At 43.1% G+C, this 23655-nt stretch overlaps 1 protein-coding gene across 1 annotated transcript in view; it reads left to right on the top strand.

The window, feature by feature from the left end:
- Colec12 (collectin subfamily member 12) overlaps positions 1-23655 on the top strand; it is a 179457-nt gene that overhangs the window by 121072 nt on the left and 34730 nt on the right. The window contains exon 3 of the mRNA XM_026380690.2: positions 21792-21914. Within this exon, the coding sequence (XP_026236475.1) occupies positions 21792-21914 (123 nt within the window). The remainder of the gene's footprint in view (positions 1-21791; positions 21915-23655) is intronic.

Raw genomic sequence — 23655 nt, 5'->3', positions numbered from 1 at the left:
CAAGGGGCCCTTCCTGTTCTTACCTGGCTTTCTCTGTCTCTGGATCCACTGACTTTGACATTTATACAGGGCTCCACTTCTTATTCTGTGTCTCTTTGAAAAAAAGGCTGATTAAAAAGGGAAATAATGTGTGATTCTTCAGACAAAGCCACTCTGCAGGGGCCAGGTCCCCTTCCAGCTGTAAGGGACCAGGTGGCAGTCTGCATAAGGCCCTCTGCATGTACCCCCCGCCCCCCGCCATCCCCTGCCCCTCTCTCTCTTCTCTACTCCACTCTCATGCAGACATGCATCCCCTGCCTGAGTTGAAAACTGAGGCCCAAACAGATGAGGTCTCTAAGCACTTAGAAGTCATTTCCAAGTTTAAACTTAACTTTTGATCTGTGGCTCATTCTATTTCATGGCATCTGTCCCACTGCTGGGTCCCTGATCAGACACTTGGTAGAAAAGGACCTAACTAGAATCAATCACTAGAGATGCGGGAAGTAATGACATTGTGTGTATGTATGTGTGTGTGTGTGTGTAAGAGAGAGAGAGAGAGACTCCAATGACTACTATATGAATGATCTGTATACATTTGCAGCAGTCTTTTATTAGGCACTGGTGACAAAAAGAGGACAAGAGAAGAGTTGTAATCTCTATTATCATGAGAGGCAAGTAGCCAGCGGGTGGTGTTTGAGTGCAATGGGGGTGTAGAAGATGGAGCCCCTCGGAAGTCAGGCTTCACAGAGGAATTGGGGTTTTGAGGTGGGTTATGGAGGATGAGTGCAGTCTGGCCAGACAAGCAAACAGGGGACAGCGGCATGTGCTCTGGAAGCCACCAGTCTTCTGAAGCCAGACCTGAGGAGTGCAGGGGAGAAGGTGGAGGTGAGGAGCGGGGGTGGGCTTCATCAAGAAGACCTTGGACAAGAGGCTCTTGGGTTTCTGTTTTAAACTCTAGGCAGTGGGAAGCTATTGAAAATTTTCAGGGTGGAAAAGGACGTGGCCAGACGTGTCAGGCACCAACGCTGAGGCATACGTGCTAAAAATAATCCAAATCAGACGGAAGTAGGAGTCTTTCTTCATCAATGGAAAAAAAAAAAATAAGAATAAAGCTCTTACCTCAGCTTTGGGTGGAAATCTTTGCTTTCTTTCCTCCGGAAATACAGCTTCATCTTCTCCTTTGTGGTTTTGTGCTGGTGCCTTCTCAATCTGGTCTTGCAAGCAAAGCTACCAGATGGCTCTTGTCCTGTGTGCTGTCCCAGGCATGCTCACACATCAGGCTGATGAATGATCTCTTCCCTGCACGTCTGACCTTTGCATTGCCACCTTCCTGACTGGGCCACTCTTGCTCTCTGGGTTGAACCATGGTGCGTGGAGATTCATGAGCCCCCCTGGGGACAGACCACTTCACTCTAAATCACTTGTCAGAAGCACCGAGGGGCCGCTACTTAGTGGAACATTAGAAACAGTTTTAGTATTCTGAGCTTTGACCCGAGTACATCGTGGTCACTCTGAAGCTGGGTCTTTCTCCCCACTCTTTGTTCCTCATTTCTTCCTTTGCGCCACCCCCCCCCCCCCGCCCGCTCATGATTTTCTTCTATTTCCCTTATTTTTTTTTTTTTCAAAAAAAAAATTGGGGTTGTATGGATCCGGTTTGGAGTAAGTAAACAGTTCTGCTTGTTTAGGCTTTTTCTCTTAATGAAGTTCAAGTGCTGTGATAGAAGGTTGCATGATCCATCCAGCCCTGGACTCCCAAACAGAGTGATCCCTGTGTGTGGCAGGAGGAGGCTTGCTGGAAATAGCCAGCAAGCCGTTCGGTCCCACCGTGTCCCATTTCATCTTCACCCAAGGACATTCAGGATTATTTCTGGTAGTTTGGATGTAAGGTTCTGGAGGGCACCGGTGGAAATAAGGAACTAGGAGGAAGAAATAGGGTGGAGGTAATGGCAGAGGAGAATAGGCATGTGAGCAAAGAAAGAAAAGACAGATGGACATTGAGAGGAGAGCAGTGAAGGAGTGGAAAGGAAAAGGGAAATTTGGAATGAAGTACATCATGTTGGAAAGACGAGTCCAGAAAGGACAAGACAAAGTATTTTTTCTTAGTATACCTTTTGGCATTTACACTGTCCCCATGGAGAGCAGTGTAGGAGCTAGAGATTGACCGACAACTTTTAATAGTAATTGCCAGGAAATCAGTTGCGAGAATCTCCTCGTAAGCTCCTGGAGGGCAGCATTGCCTCCTTTCTCCCTCACTGGCCAAGCCCTGCGGGGCTTGATGCTGGTCAGTTGGCTGAGGAACCCGTGATAATTGCATCTGACTGTTTTGGTTCACCAGGTGGTACACTTGGGTTTTTTACACAGCTTCGTAGGAATGGAAGAATATTCTGCAAGCCCTGGCACCCGTCCCTGCAACTACTTTCCCTAAACAGTGGAACAACTTAAAATAGCCATTCATCTGTCAACTTTTATTTTTAACATTTTTTTGCTTTTGTTTTTGTTTTCAATTCACAACTTGGGCATAGAGTGTGTCTTTTGATGTACCATTAGCTCCCTGCAGCCTGGTCCATGCGGAGCAGGGTGCCCTCTGGGAAATGTGCCAGGCAGTGAAAGTTCTGTGTCAACAGTGGAAAGTGTGCAGGCTGTGCTGGGATATTCCACCCACAGATAATTGCTCTGTGTGTGTGTTTAATGGAGTTTAATGTCTGTGTTGAGATATAGGCAGGGCTGACGGGGAGTACTCTAGTGTCTCCCTTTTAATTGATCCATGATTGTACTAGAACATGTTTTAAGTATTTGAAATATCACCCCTAGACATGAGGCTAGGGCTGAAGATGTACACAATTCCTTATTCTCCTTTTAGGGTTGAGTTGGTGTTTGGTATATGGAATTAAACCACCGTCCTCCAAGTGAGAAAGGAGTATAGGACCCACCTCTCACCCACCCATCCATTTTCCCCCAATCCACCCTTCTCTGAGCTTCAGCCCAGGAGTGCTGCTGCTTATGTGTCCACATGGTGGTGGCCCTTTGAATCCACCTCCTGTCTTTCTTGGGCTGCTCCCTGGCTTTCCTGCTTCTCTTTGGAAGGCAAGTGTTCCAAACTCAGGCTCTGAATAGACAGAGGATTAAAAGCTTTTAAGATTAAAAAAAAAATAGGTCTTCAAAGCTTCTAGCATTGGCCAAGGATTTCCTCCACCACAGTCCAAAAAACCTAGCAATGCTCTGGGAAGCTCCTTTCTTTTGAGCAGCCGGCATGTGCTGTCCGTGGGGCTCAGACCAAGATGCTAAAGAGTAAATGTAGCCAGAGAGCTGGGAAGGGTGGCTTCCAGGACACGTCCATACCTGGCATATCCCAGTACCCACTGTTGAGTCCAGCCAGGGGATCCCAGCTTGCAGGGGGTCAGTCATAATTCATATGGGTTCTTTATGACCTTGGGTCAGCAGCCCAGCTGATGGGCATCAGACACCTCGTGCCCGCACGTGCTGCGTGCATCCTGCGCTGGCTGCATTTCTGCCATCTGGAAGCCATTAGCCTTGAAATGGTTTCAGGCGCTTGCTGAGCACTGGGTTTTACAGGAGGTATAGCCCAGCGCTGTCCAGATCCTAGCAGTCAGGGGCCTTCACTTCCTGTAGGATTTCCAGTTTTAAGCTCAGTGAAGCCCTGCCCTCGGGCCACCACCGGGTCCTCTTCTCTTCCTTCCCTTTCTTCCTTCTGGCACATGCAGGAGTAGGTACCCTGACACCTCTCCTGATTCCATTTCTGGTTTGTGTGTTTGAAGGAAAGGTGTTGCAGAGAAGTCACATTTGAAAAATTCTTCAGGAAAGGGGCTTGTTCCTAACATTCTCTGCTGCCTGCAATTGGTAAAATGAAGTATCTCAGGAGATTTCCTCAGAAGGAGGCAGAACTGAAACCTCCAGCCGTGGAAATTCACAATACTGACCAGGAAGCATCCTCAGAGCTGCCCATACAACCTAGCTCTGTGCTCCATCTCTGTCTCCTTCATCTGGGTCCTCAGAACCCTGCAGACAGGGATACCTAGGTTTGGAGAGTTGAGCAGCTGCTAAAGGAATCATTAGGTTCGAATCAACATCTTTGCAATCCCAAGGCTCTTTCTGCTGTACATACTCATGCCCCACGGAGGCCCAGGTAGGATGGACACCCTAGAAGGACGGGGGGGGGGGGGGCCGGTGGAGAGCCGTACATCTGCCGTTCACACTAGATAGTCCAGTTGGGGGTGTTTTTTTTTTTTTTTTTTTTTGGTCGGGGGGAAGCAAAATGATCTTTGGAAAGGAAACTCACGCAGTCTATCAGCTTCTTGCCAACTACAGTACAACCTGCCAAAAACAGCCAAACCTTGTTTGGGGTATGAAAGCAGCTGTTATAATAAACTCCTCTGCTCTGCCTCTTTCCTGTTATGGTGGAATGACTGTTTAAAGTAAATGTCTCCAATCCATGGATTTTCTGGGGTCATGAAAACATTTTTTAATTGGCAGGCTTGCTAACATTTTTTGGTGAAGTTAGGAAGTAAACAAAATGCCACCCGCCATTTCAGATTCATGCAGGTCTGTCAGTCAATGCTCTCCGGCTTCTGCAGAATCCATTCCCCAGCCACCCACCCCCTAGGCTGGTGCATCCTCAGGTTTCGAGCTTATACCAGAAAGAATGGACTTTCTGCCTCACTTCTATCCCAGGACTTCCAAAGCAGAGGAAGGGCGAAGAATGCACAGAACTCGGAATCATATCTAGATAGGAATCCTGACCCTGCCAACCACAAATGTGGAATTTCAAGGAAAAGATACCGCCGAGCCTCAGTTTCCTAATCTGTAAAATGATAATCACCCATTAGATTTCCCACAAAGTTTAAAACAAAACCCAAGCAATAGCAAACATTATAGAGTTCTCAGTGGGTTGCCATGTGCTATGCAGGGGCTTTGCATGTTTTAACACATTGAATCTCAGCAACCCTGTGAGGCAGGTACTATACTAACTGCACACTAGCCTCTGGGTGTATGTGGGTGAGTACAAACAGCAGGAATCCTTCTCTGCATGGAACTTATATTGTGGGAGGCTGAGAGGCGGTAAGTGTTACTGAGAAAAATAAAACAGGAAAGGGAGATGTAGAACAGGGCTCAGGGGGTTGCATTTTTCAAAAGAATTCTGGGAAGATAATATTTGGGTAAAAAATCTGCAAAAATTGAGGGAGGAAACCATGAGGGTAGGAAGGGGAGAGCCCAGTCTTAGAGAAAACCACGAGTGCAAAGGCCTTGGGGCAGCATGTCTGGTAGGTTCAAGGTGCAGTGTGGCTGGAATAGAAGTGGTGAGGATTGAGTAGATAAGGTCACAGTTGGAGGGAAATAGTGTGGGACCATGTGGACCTCAGCTCTCTCAGTGAGATGGGAAGCTCCCTGAGGAGCCTGAGCAGAACAGGAACATGGTCAAGATGAAGCCAGATGTGGGAAAGGACACTTTGGATTCATTTACTCCAGCTGCTCCTCTTGCTGTTGGTTCCCACAAGCACAGTTGCCAACCTTTTGAGACTATTAAGTAGGACATTTCTTAATGGGACATCTGGGCCTCCAGTGGAGACATTGTCCTTGTTGATTTTAGCAACAGAGAACTTTCCCCATCTTGCCCTGTCTCTGGGTCCCACATCCTCTCTGTTGAATGGTTCTGTCCTTTGGTGGCTCTCTGCACTGAGTTGTCTCAATGGGGCCACTTAACTGGCTGCATAGATGACTGCGGTCTGCACTCAGGATGCCTAATGTGTCGCTTTGGTGAATTAGTTACTGGAACCAGGGTCTCAGAGAAAAGAAATGCTTGGGCCCGGCGACCAAGAGAAGGCATGGGGCAGAAGGGTGGGGAAAGAGATGTTTGTAAATGGAATCACTTTGTCTGTGGGGAATACGAAGGATGTCAGTGTCACAGGCAACCAGAAAACATATTAGCATTTATAAATTCAGATGAGAGGACTGAATCACAAGTTCTGAACCTCAGATCCAGGAGATTAATTGTCTTTTGATACAGAGCTTATGGAGCCCAAGGTCTCCTGAAATCATGTACAAATGTATACCTGTGGGTGTTTTTCTGGGATGAGATCATAGTCTCCATGTGGCTTATTCCTTGAACGGCTTTATCACAATTATAGGCCCTATTTATAACATTAGATATGCTTGCAGGTTAACCTTTGTGCAAACCTGTGGAAAAAATGCATGCATTTCAAAACAGAGTTTAACGGGACCTTTTAGTTCCTTAATATTTAAGATTCTATTATGTATATGCAAAATCTATTCTATTATGTATATGCATATAATATATTTGACAAATATGATTTCTGGCATTCCTAAGAAGGAAAGATACATTATGGTCTCCTAGAAATCATGGGATGTATTTTTTAGGACATCAAGGTGTATAGTCAGTCAAGGTCTGTTTTGCTTCCTTGCTCAGTGGCTATTTAAAGCCAGGAATTTACCCACTGTATTTGGTCATGTGTTCCTACTTGCTCTTCTTTGACATTGAGACACCTCAATTCTAGCATTGCTTTACAGGCATGCACATGGGGCACAGGATTTCAAACAACAACTTAGGCCTTAGGTATTTGGAAGCCCCCCCCTCCCTTTGGGTTCTTATGGAACTAGACCCACATGCAAGAGGAGGCCCAAGCTTGGGAAGGAAACAGAGAAAAAAATTCATCAATCTGTAATAAATATTCTAAAATCTGAAAATATCTGAAATACTTCTGGTGTCATGTATTTCAGATAAGGAATATTCAATCTATCTGCATTCCCAAAGTCCTGTTGGCATGTAGTGGCATTGTTTGGTATTGGGAACACTGCACACCAGATATGTCTGCTAACTGATGCTCACCTGAGCACGTATTGTGAAGCACATCAGGCAGTTTCTGAGGGTGCTGCTGCTCCCCCTGATCCCTGGAGTTCTGTCACAATCATCAGTTCTACCAGTGCAGATAGCCCTCAGGGGGTTCTTAACTGAGTTCTTAGCTGAGACTTACAGAAGTCAACAAAAGGATTTGTTGAGAACGACTGATCCCACGCCCTGGAATGCAAACCATGCACAGTTTATGGTACATAATTATATACAATAAACTGTAAAGGACATACAGTGGGTTTTGATATCAGGTTCCAATTCCCCCTCACTAAAGAACTTGGAAAAACCCTTCATCAGTGTGGCTAGGGAAAGAGTTCAGATCCTCCTATCTGAATCGGTTTCCATGTGTCCACACTGCTTCCCCCTCACCCTGCCACCAGTCTCACTGGAGATGTCTGCTTGTCACACCAGGGTCAGAAGCCTAAAGAGAGAAGCCACAATATGCCCCTAGTATTGAGAATCCACCTATCACTACGGAAGGGCAAGGAAGTATGACTATCAAAAACATGATCAAGTATGGTGAGCTTATATTTGATGAGAAGTGTGGACTAGCCATAACCTTATGACACAGGAGGCTGTATTTTATTCTTCAGTCACATGATAATTTCCTGTTTTTCACCAAGATGGAAACTTGAACAAAGGAAAACTGCGAGTGCTCTCATGACAGATTCCAGCCTGAGCTCCTTCCACCTCCACCATTTTAGCTTTGTCCTGATGACAGGGAGCCAGAGCCCGTGCTCCTTACTGACTTGAGTATACCATCTCTCCCAGGGATTAATTGTCTTTTGATACTGAGCTGTAATCTCTGATGGGGCAAAATTTAACTTATTTGGCCAGAAGCATTTTTCTCCTGGAATATCAGACTAAAAATGGATCCACTCTTAATAAGGCATCGTGACACTGCCTGTGTTATGTCACTAAATGTCTCCTTGTCAGAAAGTTCTAGGTCCATCCTTGAACCACCAAGTGCCCTATTTTGGATGTGTTTTATCCAGTGTTAGTAAATAATACTCTGTCAGGTATAGCGCCCCCGAATGGCACAGGACACTTTTGCCTTTACTTCCATACCTATTTGAAAGATTTAGGTGGTCCGCTTCAGGCTTTGGCTCAGTGACTTCGGAACGGTGGTGCCTGACTTAATTGAAATGAAATAGTCCAATAAAAATATATGGAGTCAGGTTTGGTCTTTTCAGTCCATGGCCTGTTTTGTGTTTCTTGCAGGCAGGCTAAGGGAGGAGAGCTGAGATTGAAGGAGACCTTGGGAATAAATAGGAAAGTATTCCTCTTTTTAAAGAGGAATACTTTCATGGTCCAAACTGCCCCTTCCCCGAGTGCGGGGGATACAGGAGGTAGCCCCGAGGGTGGGGCTACCGTGTTTGGCTCGTGGTTTTGGTGCTGCAGGAAGGTTCTTGGATGTGGGTGGTAATGGGAGTTGAAGTCCAGTCCCTTTTTGCCAACCTAGGATGCAGAGGTATGTGAAACCTTCATATTGGAAGCTAATCTGCCATTCCAGAAATATGAATCTCTATGGTGAAGATGGAAATTGAGACTCCTTTACCTGATGCATTTGGTTGACTTTGCTCTAGATGCCCACGTGCTTTTATATAATGTTAGTTTCCCTCTCGTGCTTTGGAACTTGTCCGTCCGTTATTACTAACAAAAATAGTCCATGTGGTCTCTAAGTCCCAGTGAGCGAAGCACACATCTTCCACCTCAAGATCTCCAGCTTCTTAGGACACAAATTAGCCAATAGCAGGGACATTCTTACTGTGTCTTCCATAAACCTCTTACATTTCCCATTGTCATATCTCTCCCTTTCTCCTGGTCTGTCTAGATAATCACAGGTCTTTGCTCTTTTTCCTTCAGGGGGGAAAATAATTTTTGTGCCCTACTCTGTGATCCTGCCCACCCTACCCTGGTTCCCTATAGCAGAAGCCTTTAAGTAAAGGAGACTTCCCTTAGGCCGGGGCCACCTGGAGCCATGACTTCTCCAGCTCTGCTTGAATAAACATTTCTCATATATGATTTGTGCCACTGTGTGTGTGTGTGTGTGTGTGTGTGTGTGTCTGTCTGTCTGGGAAATAAGCAGGAGTGGAAACAGAAGGATCTTCCACCAAGCTCAGAGCCATGAAAATGGACTTCTGTGCCAGAGTCCTATGGATAAAATTTAATAAATATACCATCACAACCAACTGGGTATACCCTAATAAATTAGTGCTTCTAATTTTATAAGCACTGTCATAACCACGGATGTAAGTGGGACTTTCCCTGTGACTCTAGTGTATGTTCTTTTGCTTTACTAGGTGTTGTTTATTAGGTGTTGTTTCCCCTAAGTGCTGTAGGAGGTGAGAGATTGTTTCAGGGCAACCGGTGGGTTGTATTTGCAGGTGGTTGGTTGTCTTGACCTGCTTTGCTACTATAAGTCTACTGCTTTCCGGCCGGAAGGAACATTTGCATAGTAGTCAGAACTGTAAAGTCTGGGCTTAATTTTAGTCTTCATTTAGGAATGGAGCTTTTGTGAATTACCAAATCCTTTCTCAGTTCCTCTTCAGGGTCATGCATAATGTAGAGGGAATGAAATAGTGCTATCTTTGTGTTTGCAAGGAGGATACCACTGCTGGCCTGTTGTCTTGTCAGCTGAACCTGAACTCTGGTTACTTTTCCAGGCAGAGAGCTGAGAGGCCAGGATGCCCCAGGCAAAATGAGCTCCAGCTCAAGCACCACTGTCCTGTCCCTTGGATCCCAGGATCCCATTGTGTAGTGGCCCCCTCAAAACATGTATATTTCCTTAGTAGAAGGTACTCTTTCCACAGGATATTTTTTTTAAAAAAATAACAAACAATGAACTCAACAGTATGTTCTCAACTACTTAAAAACTATGCAGTTTACCAGAGTTTGAGTAAATAAATATATGCTATAAACTAGGAAAAAAATACATGAATGAATGGGTGATTCTGATGCTAGGTTCATTTTCTACTTTCCCTGGGGTAATGCAGAAATCCTTGAACAAGGCATGGATTGCACAATGTTTTGAAATCCCCATCCAAGCCTCCTTTTCTTTCAGCTTGCTTAACCCTTTTAAAAGCCTAATTAGGAGTTGTTTGGCCATTTGGGAAATAAAATTCATTTCCTTGAACATGAAACACAAGAAAGTGATTTAATCCTGAGATTTTCATGTCATATGAAATTGTGCATATTTTGTTCATCTCTGATCTCTATGATTAACTTGTTTCTAGACTCATGTGCCCTTGGCCCAGTTTTTCCATTCTGTGCTATGAGAGCCAGTCCAAGAAGGAAATGCACCTTCAGGGTGGTTGATCCGGAGTTAAGTCAAACCTAAATCTGTGGATTTGAAGTTAACAGATATGTGGGAATGGAGCCTTAAACACTGTCAGTGTCACTAGGAGCCTAAAATTATTTCACCCCACGGAGATGATGAATTTGAAATTGATTTCTCTCCTTGTTTATTTTCCCATTCCCCTCACAACCTCTTATATGTAATTTTGTATAGCAATGAGGGTCTTCCTTCATTTCCCTTTTCTCTCCCTTTACCTCCCATCTCATGTCTCTGTTTAAAGTTAATCTTTTTTTTCCTGCTCTTCCTCCCTACTCTGTTCATAGTTGCTCTCATTATATCAAAGAAGACATTTGGTATTTGTTTTTTAGGGATTGGCTAGCTTCACTAAGCATAATATGCTCTAGTGGCATCCATTTCCCTGCAAATTCCATGATTTTGTCATTTTTTAGTGCTGCGTAATATTCCATGGTGTATAAATGCCACATTTTTTTTATCCATTCATCTATTGAAGGGCATCTGGGTACAGTCTAGCTATTGTGAATTGTGCTGCTATGAACATCGATGTGGCAGTATCCCTGTAGCATGCTCTTTTAAGGTCTTCAGGGAATAGTCCAAGAAGGGCAATAGCAGGGTCAAATGGTAGTTCCATTCCCAGCTTTCCCAGGAATCTCCATACTGCTTTCCAAATTGGCCGCACTAATTTGCAGTCCCACCAGCAATGTACAAGAGTACCCTTTTCTCCACATCCTCGCCAGCACTTGTTGTTGTTTGACTTCATAGTGGCTGCCAATCTTACTGGAGTGAGATGGTATCTTAGGGTGGTTTTGATTTGCATTTCTCTGACTGCTAGAGATGGTGAGCATTTTTTCATGTACTTGTTTATTGATTGTATATCCTCCTCTGAGAAGTGTCTGTTCAGGTCCTTGGCCCATTTGTTGATTGGGTTATTTGTTATCTTATTGTCTAATTTTTTGAGTTCTTTGTATACTCTGGATATTAGGGCTCTATCTGAAGTATGAGGAGTAAAAATTTGTTCCCAGGATGTAGGCTCCCTATTTACCTCTCTTATTGTTTCTCTTGCTGAGAAAAAACTTTTTCAGTTACTAATAGGGCATTATGTAAAAATGTGGATGTGTAACCAATGTGATTCTGCAATCTGCATTTGGGGTAAAAATTTGGAGTTCATAACCCACTTCAATCTAATGTATGAAATATGATATGTCAAGAGCTATGTAATATTGTGAACAACCAATAAAAAAAATTAAAAAAAAAGAATACAAAAAAAAAAGAATTTGAAATTGAGTAAGTTTCCATGGAAGTTTTGAATTCAAAATCTTTAATGTGCACAGATATTACATGCATGCTAATAAGAATGCTTGTAAGATCTCTGTAATCTTGAAAGGGAGGGAGAGAGTAGTGCTTTGATACAATCCCCACCATGTCCAGGTTTGATGGTGTCAGTAATCCTGAACTTCTCAAGTGATGAGTCTCTATGGACAGAGCCGTGGTTTGTTTACATGTGATTGGTCAGGTGCACTGCTGAGTGGTGTGCTGGCAAATGTCTAACAACCAGCTCTCCAGAAAATAGAAGTCCTGATCTGGGTTGTGGCTTATTTCTGTAATATAAATAAATATTCCCAGTGACCCATTTCAGGCTACCACGTACTGCTGACCATGGAATTGTGAGGCAATACAAACAACTGGTTTTTGCTAGTCACAGTAAGCTGGTGCCACTATCCCCTTGCCCCCATAGATCTATGAGAAACTGTGAATTTGAATTTTGCTTTAGAGATCCTTCTCGAACATGTCTTCTGTCTGAAGAAGAAAACCACTTTGTGGGTGTGTACATTTGTACAAAGTGAGTCACTCTATATGTACATACGTACAAATGTATGGTTTTTAAAAATATTTTATTTAGTTGTAGATGGACACAATACCTTTATTTTATTTTTATGTGGTGCTGAGGCTTGAACCCAGTGCCTTCCACTTGCAAGGCAAGAGCTCTACCACTGAGCCACAACCTCAACCCCAAATATATGTTTTTAATCTAGTTATTTCAATTTCAAATAATTCTCTAAATTTAATTCTGTCATTTTTGAATTTGTGGCATGGGAAATTAAATCAGCGTTCATTTTCCCATTTGCGTTACATTCAATGGTCATTCGTTTCCTGACTTCTTGGTTGAGTCATTTATCATTTTTATTTTCCAGTGTGATTCCTTTGACCCTGAAAACCATAGCTGTCGGCCCCATGAAAAAGTTTGTCCTTCTCTCTCTCCTTTGTCCAGTTTTGGCAACAACTTTGCGGCCCCTTCCTAAATCCAGAGGCTGCACTTCCTTTGCAGCCTCTGTAGGGCAGTAGTCCGTAAAATAGATCCCCCCAATTTCCTTCATTATTTACTTGCCAACTCTTCCTCATTTCAAGTTGATAGACTTGCAAAGAAAGTGAAACCTTAATGAGTGAACCTCATTAAGGTTCAGGACTGAGGCCCCACTCAGTGAAGAACAGAATAATTGCTTGAACATGCTGACAGTAAAATCTGTCACTGCCTTGGCTTTTTCCTCTTAATTCTCAGTGTCCTCAACTATATTCTTCACTTGACGAAATAAATTTGAAAACCCACATATTCATAGAGGAATGAGGAATGTCTTCAAGCTGATGGCTATTTTCATTTATATTGAAACTCATGTTTCTCTCATCAAAAACTAGTTTCACTGGTTAAAAAGAAATCAAGAAGGTATGTGAGAGAGTGAATTTAGGCTTTTATGCCAACACCTGCCCTGAAGCATCATTTTCACATGCCCTGACGCTTTTTCAGTGATAAACAACAAATACCCTGTCATTAACTGAGATTTGTGCCCATCGCTCTTCCCTGTCATCATTGTTAGTCCTTCAGCTGCCCCAAAATGACACTTTTTAAAGCAGCAACACTTGAGGCAAGTGTTGGGCTGTGGTCTTTTGTTTCTCATCTTTGCTCTATCAAATTTAGTTTTGTGAGTGCTGAGAGATAAAATGTAGAACTGCCCGGTCACCTTAGAGCCCTGGAATTCATTTTGGTCTGGGAAAGGGGTCTAAAGGCATGGTTTGCATTCCTTCCATTTTTAGTATTCACCCCACCCATCACCCACCTCCAGCAGAGAAGAGAAAACTCTTCCTATGAGTCTGTAGGTTGCTGAGGATCAACCCTGACTGGGTGGGGAAGGTGTTCTCATGGGTGTCTGCATTTTGACTGTCAGGCCCCTGAGCTGTTTTCCTCTCCCAGTAGTCTACACCTTGGCCTGTAGGACAGTGAGATTCCTACGTCATTCCTTGCCTAAAAGTCTGGCACAAAGATGGCAGAAAAGATTGTGAAATCCCTTGCACCTGAGAGCTGGTTCCTATTCCTGGGAAGGAGAATGATTGACAGAGGGCAGGGAGCTATGGATCCCTCTTTTTCTACTACCAGAATTCACACTCCAGTCATGTATGGATTAAACCACAGGATGTTCAGAGTCCCAGTGACTACTGGTCTGTTGGGGCAAATGCAAAAGCAATACTGCAAAAAATTTAAATTCCTATACCTATGGGCAGTGGTATCCTGAAGAAGGTATTTAAATGACCTGAGAAACACCTAAATTTTGAGTGTGGATGTGTGCCATGCAGTCTACACATATGCGGAGGGATTCAGGTGCAGCTGGGCTGGGTGCAAGGTGAATTAGGAAAGGATTCTCTGAGGAGGGATTTGCAGGTTGGAAGGAAGTTACTTATCAAGAGAAGAGGGTATTTCAAGAGCAACTCTCAAGGCTCAGAGGAAAGAAACAGCTCTTCATCATCCCTGGTGCCTGGGACAATAGTCGGTGCCCCAATTTTTATATTCATATAAATGAATAAATGGCATGTAGCAAGAAAGGAGCATAGTGAGGTGGGCAGGGTCTGGGGGTCTAGAGAACTCTGCTTGAGAGTTGGGAAACGTTTATCCTAAAGCTAGCGCTTGCCAGTCAGAACACCAGCTGGTAAGCATCTTGGAATCTTCTTTAAGGCGTAGACAGACTATTAAAATGGTAGAGACTTACTGTGGATTGCAGAACCAGGGAACCATATTGGCATTTGTGGGAGAAATTTTTTTCCCAATATACTCCACATTTGGGGGAGGGGTCGAGAGACTAGAGATAAATTAATTTCTTTCTGTTTTTACATATTGTTTTAGTTGTAGATAAAAACAATATTTTTATTTTTATTGGTTTTTATGTGGTGCTGAGGATGGAACCCAGTACCTCACACGTGAGAGGCAAACGCTCTACCACTGAGCCACAACCCCAGCCCTAGAGATAAATTAATTTCTATCACCATTTAATGAGCTCTCCTTTCACCTCCTTTTTGCTAACTTCTCTTGCCCAATTCCTGCAAGTTTGATCCACCAATAGTCATGCAGGTCCATAGATGAATGAGCCATTGGTGACTGGCTTTTGAGGTTCTCATTTCAGTGTAGTAGAAATTTATAAGAAAATATGAAAGGAGCAACCAACATCTTTTCGTTTCCAGCTTAAATTGATGGAGGCCTCTGCATGTCTAATAGTTTGCCTTGAAATTATAAAGCTCTCTTCCTTCCCAGTCCATCCTATTCCAAAAATCCCATTGCCTTTGAGTGCTATTTCCCTGAGGGCCAACAAGACTTCCTGAGCTAGCCAATCCTGACCTCTTATGGAATAATGAGCTTAGTTATGTCACCACAGTTAGTAAGAGAAATGGCAATCTGCAGAAACCTCAGGCCTGTAATCATAAACTGGAGTCCAAATTTTACTGCTCATTTCTGAGAAAGGTTATCTGTCAATGTGGGAAAGGTGGTTTGCACCAATGTTGTTATTTTGACAGGATACTTCTAGTGCAAGTCTAACCCATTAGCTGTCTACAGTTTATCTAGGCAGGATCTTTCATCTAGCTGTCCTTGGTTTTTCACTTCTGAAGGTAAATAAGCTTGGAGAAGCAAGATGTAAGGGATCTGTGTTCAACTCCCAGCTCAACCACTCACTGGCTTGGGAACCCAACCTCTTTGACCCTCTACTTCCCTAAAATGAAGAAAATAGGGTCAGAATCCTGCTCTGCCGAGTTAGTAGAAGCATTACAGGTAGCAAGAAGGGGCAATCTGGCCCTCATAGGTCCTCAGCAGTGGCACCATCCTCAGCAATTCCCTTTTGTGAGCACATCCATAGCAAACTTTCACCCACTCAAGAAATGTCTCATGGCCTCCCTCCAAATACCTGCACACTGTAAGTGTCTGTCTCAATTATTCAGGAGACGCCAACGGCCAAGCTGGAGCTGAATTTTCATGAGTTCTTTTAATGAAAAGATTCAGTGCTTAATCACAGAAGGACATTGTATGGTAGTGCCAGATAATGAAGTTGTCAGGCCTGCTGAAATATATTGTCAGGATTGTTGACAGTTCACTCTGTGCCCCTAGAATGAAGTGACCAGGAATACAGCCAAGAGGGCGGAGCCAGCTAGGAGGGACTAATGTAAGAGGTGTGCTGGTTGACCTCCCCAGCCAGGGAGGACTCCTCTGCTCTGCATCGAAAACTCTTGTGGACAGCTCATATGGTAAAGGATTCTGATTCTTAAAAACCACAAAGAGAAAATAATGGCATTCTTTTGAGACTCTGTACATTCTAGCAGACACTATATATTCTGAGACCATTACATCTGGTTTTTGCCTACAGTTCTTTTTCAGTAGAGACAGGATATAAATCACAAATTTGAAACAAATAATACATATTCTTTTTTTAAAAAAAAACATTAAAACCAAACCAGAATGGAATGTCTCTTATTTTTATATATGTGAAAAAAATTTTAATGAAAAAAAAAACAGCCTTGGTTAGCATGCAGAATGTTCAGGATAAATGCTGAAGACTTTGTATTCACATAAAACTTTCTTCTAAATAAGTTTTCTGGTGTGAGTCCACCATTATGAACACAGAGCTGCTGTGAGGCTTCCCATTTTATACAGAAAGTGGTTTCATTGCCAGTTCTTGTCCTGCTTCCCATTTTTGTGATTCTCCACATCGTTTAGGAAACTTGGCATAATAAGGTGTCTAGAGCTGGGATTTGTATTTGGGAAACTAAATTACTCGCTAATAATAATAATAATATTAAAAAGTTTGTATTCACTAAGTCTATACAGTAAATAGCTTTTATAATAAGGGAAAGCTAATTATTTGTGGGTTTGAATTCAACTTTTGTTCTAGCGATATTGCATAACATTCACCCAGGATGTTCACTCTGATTGTTTTGTTACCTTGGAGGGCATTTAAATTACATATAGGAATTATTTGAATCATCAGTTTTACTGTTAGAGCCAAATCATTCTTTTTGGGTTTATGGGAATATATGCCACCAGGCAGTAGATTAATAAGTATAAAAAAACCACATGAAAAGGTCACTTCCAACCTCAGATCAAAACTGTGGTCTTGTGCATTTTGCAATCGACAAGCTTTTTGAAGCTTCTCTTTGGTAACATGATCTTTGTAGCAACACCACTGAGCTACAGACACTTAAGATAACGAAGACAGCCGAGAAGTGATCTACTATGACCCATAGTGCTAGCCTCTAGGTACTGAGGAAGGGATGGTTCCATTTCCACAGGCGAGAGCTCATTAAACTTATTTAGATGAATCCATCTTCAGCAATATACATGGCAGGAAAATGAGATAGTGAAGGGGCAATCTCTCTCTCTCTCTCTCTCTCTCTCTCTCTCTCTCTCTCTCTCTCTCAAAAGATTGGAAAAACAGACTGGATTGAAGCCTGGACCACAGCACTTGGGAGGGCTCTTTATGGAGAACCACAGCAGAAAGGAATTCTCTTTGCTGGTGAATTCTTCTGGCCCTTTGCACTGTCATTCCTGGAGCGTTTCAATTATTCTCTGCAACCAGCTAACCGCCCTCTCATGGGGGCCCCACCCCACCCCCATACTTTTTACTTGAAACATGTGTTATTGGAAACAGGGCAACACAGGGAACTTGGAGTTTGGACACTGGAGACCAAATTGTCAGCCTATTCTGAACTTCCGTGGAATATTCCAGGAGCTAACCAGAGTGATTTTGGCTTCACTGGGCCCCCAAAAGTTTTTGAATAACAAAGACATGGGTACTGGAAAACACATTCAGAGCCCAAGCCAAGAATGGAACCGAATGGGAGATAGTTCAAGAGGGAAAACCAGTAAAAGACATGTTCCCCCCCAGGAACCTCTCTGCCTGTGGCTCTCTGCATCACAGATGTGCTGTTTGGGCCAGGTCTTTTGAAAAGCTGGATCTCTCTCGGTGGTGGTAAGAGGCAGCATTGCTTTGCTTCCTGAACTGGAGTCTCTTATCTGCAGCACTGTGCAGATCCATCTTCTGGCCTCCCCCCACCCCCGTCACCCCCATGGGAACAAAGTCCCCAGTCTCTGGAAAGTAATGCTAAGAAAACAAACACTACAAAGGCTGGTAACAGGAGGATATCTCTCACAAATGTTTTTTTGTGACCATCTAGGTTCAAGGAGGAGGGGGTCCCCCAGCTCCGGGAGCCAGCAGGGTCTCTTTGTAGTAGGCATCTGTATGTTTGGCCAGATGTCTTCCCAGGGGAGGGCAGAGAAGGAAAGATAAAACAAGAGTTCTTATTAAAAATAAGTCTCCGGGGGAGAAAAAAAAAAAAAAACAAGCCAGAGAAACTGTGTCAAGTGGAAAGTGAGACCAGGCGGTGGCATCTGATATTGATTGATCTGAGGCAGTCAGAGGTAGAAGTGCACACTGTGAGGAAGTGCCCCTGCTCTCAGGAATGTGCACCAGTGACAGCTCTCTGGAGCAGAGCTGCCTGGGTGCCACATGCACGAGATGCCCAGTGGCCACCCAGTGCACACAGGGAAGGACGGAGGAACGAATTCCTGTGTCGGAGTCAGGACACGGGGCTCCTGATCCTGCTTCACCTCACGGGTCCTCATTGTTCCCGTCAGTTCCACGGTGATAATGCTTGGGCCAGATGACCTCTACACTATCTTCTGGCCCTCAGATTCCATTATCTACCACAATCTACTACAATGACCAAATCTTCTGAGATGTCACCCACCATGGTCCTAAACTACAAAAAGAATGAAAGTCCTGTCAACCATGAAAGTGTTATTCAGTCTTCCTACAAGAGGTTGGTCCATCATCCTTCTGTGTTACAGTTACCACCAAAACAAATTTATTCTTTCTCAACATGGAAGGAGGCACATTTGTGGAAATCTACCTATTCTTCCTCTACTTCCAATTCTAGATGCTTTCATTCTTATGGGATGTAAGAGGTCTTTTTTGTTATTTTAAAGCACCAGAATTAAAGGGAGTATAAGAGCTGGAGTGTGTGTGTGTGTGTGTTCATCCTTTAGTTAAGGGCCAGCCGTTGAAAGCTTGCTTTTTTTTTTTTTCCTTTTTGGTAAATGTCATGAGGACAGCAGTATTTTAGAGCAGGGTGAGGCTGGATTCCAGTGGTAATGGAAGAGGAAGCTTCCACTTGAGAGTAAGATTTCTTACATTTGGATGATGGCAATGGAAATGGAGAGGATCACTGGAGATAGGGACCGTGGCCTGGTGCAGTGATCATGGTGTTTGGAGTCTGCCACTGGTTGGAATCAAGGCTGGGACATATGTAGGGTATAGGGTGTCATTTCAGCCCTCATTACTGTGCCACCTTGTTGGGTTACTTTACGGATTAAAGATGCTGTGTGTAAAGAACCTGGTGCTTTACTCAGCTCTTTCACCATTGTGACCGAAAGACCTGACAAGAACAATTAGAGGAGGAAACGTTTATTTGGGGACTCACAGTTTCAGAGGTCTCAGTCTATAGACGGCCAACTCTATTGCTCTGAGCCCAAGGAGAGGCAGGACATCATGGCAGAAGAGCGTGGTGGAGGAAAGCAGGTCAAGATATGGTCACCAAGAATCACAGAGAGAGAGGGGTAAAAAAAGGTGTGAGAGAGAGAGGTGGGAGGTGGGGAGGAGAGGTTTCTCTGCTCATTAAGGACAAAATATGAACCCTAAGGGCATGCCCACAGTGACCTACCTCATCCAACCACACCCTACCTGCCTTCGGTTACCGCCCAGTTAATCCTTTCCAGTGGACTAATATACTGATTAGGTTAAGGCTCATGATCTTTCACCTCCGCTTTCTTTCATTGTTTCACACATGAGCTTTTGGGGGACACCTCATAGCCAAACCATAATGGAAGCCAATGAACATCAGGAAACTGTAGATGATAACTGTGACAAAAATATCCCACAGGAATGATGGACACATGCCAATATGGCATCATGAATCCCACTAGTATCTACAATGCACAGATAAAAATATTTTAAAAATCAAATTTTCCACAGGACCTGATGACTGAATCAGAGAATACATACCAAAGAAGTCATAGTGCCTTTGCATGCAGTCACCTGAGAGATTGAAATCATAGTAATACTTAAGTTGGGTGTAAGCTGGAGATCTGTTTTAGCAGAGCTAGTACTGAGGTCATCAGATATGCAGTTGGCTATTAGAGAAATGTAGGTTGGAAAGGAAAAAGAGTCAAAATATGGGGAAATTGTAACATGAAGAAGACTTCTAGGTCTGTTTAATGAATGAGTCTGATTTTGTGGCTTCACCTTCAAGAAATTGACTAACCAATCAGGTGCAGTGGCACACAGCTATGATCCCAGGGGCTCTGGAGGCTGAGGCAGGAGATCGCAAGTTCAAATACAGCCTTAGCAAAAGCAAGGCGCTAAGCAACTCAGACCCTGTCTCTAAATAAAATACAAAATAGGGCCAGGGGTGTGGTTCAGTGTCCGAGTACCCTGAGTTCAATCCCCTGGATTCCCCCCCTCATAAGAAATTGACTAACCAATGGTTGATCCACCATGATCATCATCTGAACTGGATTCTTGCTCCTCAAAATGGGAGGAGCTGGAGCTGTGGCTCAGTGGTAGAGCACTTACCTAGCATGCGTGAGGCACTGGGTTTGATTCTCAGTATAAGAATATAAGCAATTAAATAAATAAAGATCCATCAATAACTAATGAAAATATTTTTTTAAAAAATGTGGTCATTAGACCAGGCATCACCTGAACCTTGTTAGAAATGCAGAATCTTATTTCCCAGCTCAGACCTAGTAAACTGGAAAATGCATTTCAACAACATAATATGTGAAGCCATTTGAAGTTTGAGACGCCTGTTCTAAAGTGTGGTCCCTAGAATCGCAGCATTGGTACCACCTGAGAATTGTTAGACATCCACGTTCTCAGGCTCCTTTTACATCACCTTAATCAGAAGTGCTGTGTTTTAACAAGTGAGATAATGTGATTCCGATGCACCCCAAAGTTTGAGTTAGCACTGCCTTAAGTCATGAAACAGATCGTACCCCTCCCCTGTGTCTGTCGCCCCGAACACCAGAGGGATTGGCTGAACTCTGAGAGCTAAGTTCGAGTCATTGTTCTATGCTGTTTCCATCATCATTTTGCATTAAACACAGCTGAAGAACTCTTTTCACGGAAGAGGGGCACTCGGTGTAAAGTCACAAACCAAAGGAGAGGAACCTCAACTATGGCTTAATCCTCATGACTTACCCATCAAAAATTATGAGCACAATTATAAGAGATCAGTAGTCCTTTATGTGCTGTTGCTCCTGGGGGACGCTATTGTAAGACACACACAGGGAAACAGGACAGGAAAACAAGGACTCTACTGATGCTGTGATCCCCCATACAATGTGATTTTCACATTACAATGTGCTCAGTCTCTGTCTTCTGTGTTTCCAATCAATCAGATGGAAAGTTCCCCTTTTATGAGTTAGTTGCTGGAATCACTTGCAGCAAGGATGCTGGTTTACCACTTAGACTGTACTGTTTTTCAGAAAGTTGAACTGTCAGCAGTAGAAGTTTACCTGCTCTCATAAAAAATGTCTGGTTTTAATTTTTCTTCCGTATCGTTATTCAGATGACTGTGATAACTGAGAGAAGGGTCAGAATCTGTTTGTATGCATGTAATGTACAAAAAATGGTTTATATTGAGCATTTAATTGTACATTACAACAAATGGCATGTTATTAAACCAGGTTTTTTTAAGGGTAAGGGGGTACGCTAACTTGCAGTGTTTGCACCCATTTCCATGGTGTAAATACTTCCTCTGGGGTTGATTTTGTGCTGCCATCAGTTTAACAACCAAAATTCTACAAATTGGCTCTCATAAGCCAGTGGGAACCAGCCCCAGCACAATATTAAAACAAACACCAGGGGATAAGGCAGATGTTTTCGGTTTGGTGGATTGGTTATGGTTGAATTGCTATAGGTTCAATAATGTCTAAAATGAAGATTTGGGTGTTTAAAACCTTCTGTCACACAGGGATCTTTATTGAAATTATAATGGAATTTGTTTTGAAACTCTTCTGGGAAACAAAGATGTTTTAAAGTCATATTAAAATACAACTATAACGACACAATGCAGTGTGCAAAGTCCTTGTATTGCATAGCAGTTTAATTTTCAAGTACTTTTCTTATTATAGCAAAGCATATATAAATGTCATTCTTAGTCACAGTATTTGAACCAAAATGCAAAGTGATACTGTTTCAAAATATATTTCTGTCTACCATTATTAAAATTTGACTTCTCTTACAGGTATTCAGGAAGGAACCCAATGTACCAAATGTAAAAATAACTGGGCGCTGAAGTTTTCTATCATATTATTATACATTTTATGTGCCTTGCTAACCATCACAGTAGCCATTTTGGGATATAAAGGTAAGTAGCCTTTCCTTTTTCCTTCTGAATAGCAAGTTTCCCTTCATTAATTTAAGCATGAAAAAAGCTCATCTTTGCAAGTATGAAGTACGGTAGCCCTTCAGTAACCACTGTGGATTGGATCTAGGATCCATGAGAATATCTGAGTCTGTGGATGCTGAAGTCCCTTGTACACATGGCATAGTATTTGCATATAAACCTATACCCATTGTCACATAGCCTTTAAATCTCTCAGGATGACTTTTTTTTTTGCGGGGGTGGTACCGGGAATGGAACTCAGGGGCACTCGACCCCTGAGCCACATCCTCGGCCCTATTTTGTATTTTATTTAGAGACAGGGTCTTACAGAGTTGCTTAGTACCTCCCTGTTGCTGAGGCTGGCTTTGAACTCGAAACTGCCTCAGCCTCCCCAGCCACTACGATTACAGGCATGCGCCACCGCACCTGGTTTAAATGACTTATAATACCTAACATGATGTAAATGCTGAAAAGTTGTTGCACTGAATTGTTTAGGGGATAATAACAAGAAAAAAGTCTGTACATGTTTAATATAAATGCAGTTTTTTTCCAACTAGTTTCAATCCAGAGTTGGTTGAATTCAGGGATGTGGAACCCACAGATACAGAAGTCCAACTGTATCACATTTATGCATTTCAGGTATAAAACTTAAGGACCTCCTGAGCTCCATCTGTGTGTCCTAAGCTTCTTGTAGCTATGGGACCTACAAGGGAGAAGATGATTTCTTTTGACCCTCTTCAATAATGATAATAATCCTCTTTGAGTTATAAAGATTTTTTTTCCTCTTTGTTGCTTTTATCTACATATCTTTAGCTACCCCCTCCTCCTCCCCTCCCCCCACCTTATCTCTTAAGAGGCTCAGTGGAAACTGGAGTCAGCCCACAGGGACACTCTATTGAAAAAAAGAAAGCAAAACACAAGATCTCCAAAGAAGCTTAGTCACCCAGGGACTGGCCAAGAAATTTTCTTCTTTCTCTTCAGCACATTCACTGAGGTTTCTTTTGTTTGTACAGTTTCATAAAATTATTGTAAAAGTGAAAACTGAAATGGTACTGCCACCTCAACTCCATAAAACATTAGGCCTACACTTGGCTAGTTTAAAGTAAAGAGGAGATTTTTGCCTGCATCCTCCAGACTTGCAGAAAAAAGTAGAGCACAGGTAGGTATCAGGATTCAAAGTCACAAACTACACAAATCCTTTTATAGAAAACAGCATGGATGTGCCAGGCATGGTGGTGCATGCCTGTAATCCCAGCGGCTTGGGAGGCTGAGGCAGAAGGAACACAAGTTCAAAGCCAGCCTCCCTTCAGAGACCCTGTCTCTAAATGAAATATAAAAAGGGCTGGGGTGTGGCTCAGTGGTAAAGTGCCGCTGGGTTCAATCCTCAGTACAAAAAAAAAAACCAGCATGAACACATCGCTGTCAATGTCACATGAGACAGATATGTCCATCTGGTTGGTTGCAGTATGGAGGCAGACTTGGGTCTGTTGATCTGCAAACCCTTCTTTCAGCAGCAACCATGGCTGCCTTCCCACAGAGAAGAACTTCCACATGTTTCCTCCTTGTTGTTTAGCCCCTGAACTTGACCTTGGAGGAGAAGGATTCAAAGTGAATTCCTTCATAACTCCTCTCAGGCTTCCCCAGTATTCAGGTGTCCTGAGGAGACACAGCGTATTAGAATGAGAATGGGCTTTGGATCTTGACATTCAAGTTCAAGACTTGA

This window comes from Urocitellus parryii, chromosome 13 (assembly GCF_045843805.1).
Source record: "Urocitellus parryii isolate mUroPar1 chromosome 13, mUroPar1.hap1, whole genome shotgun sequence".
Lineage (NCBI taxonomy): Eukaryota > Metazoa > Chordata > Mammalia > Rodentia > Sciuridae > Urocitellus > Urocitellus parryii.
Note: the sequence above shows the minus strand (reverse complement) of the source record. Positions and strands in the feature narration are given on the sequence as shown.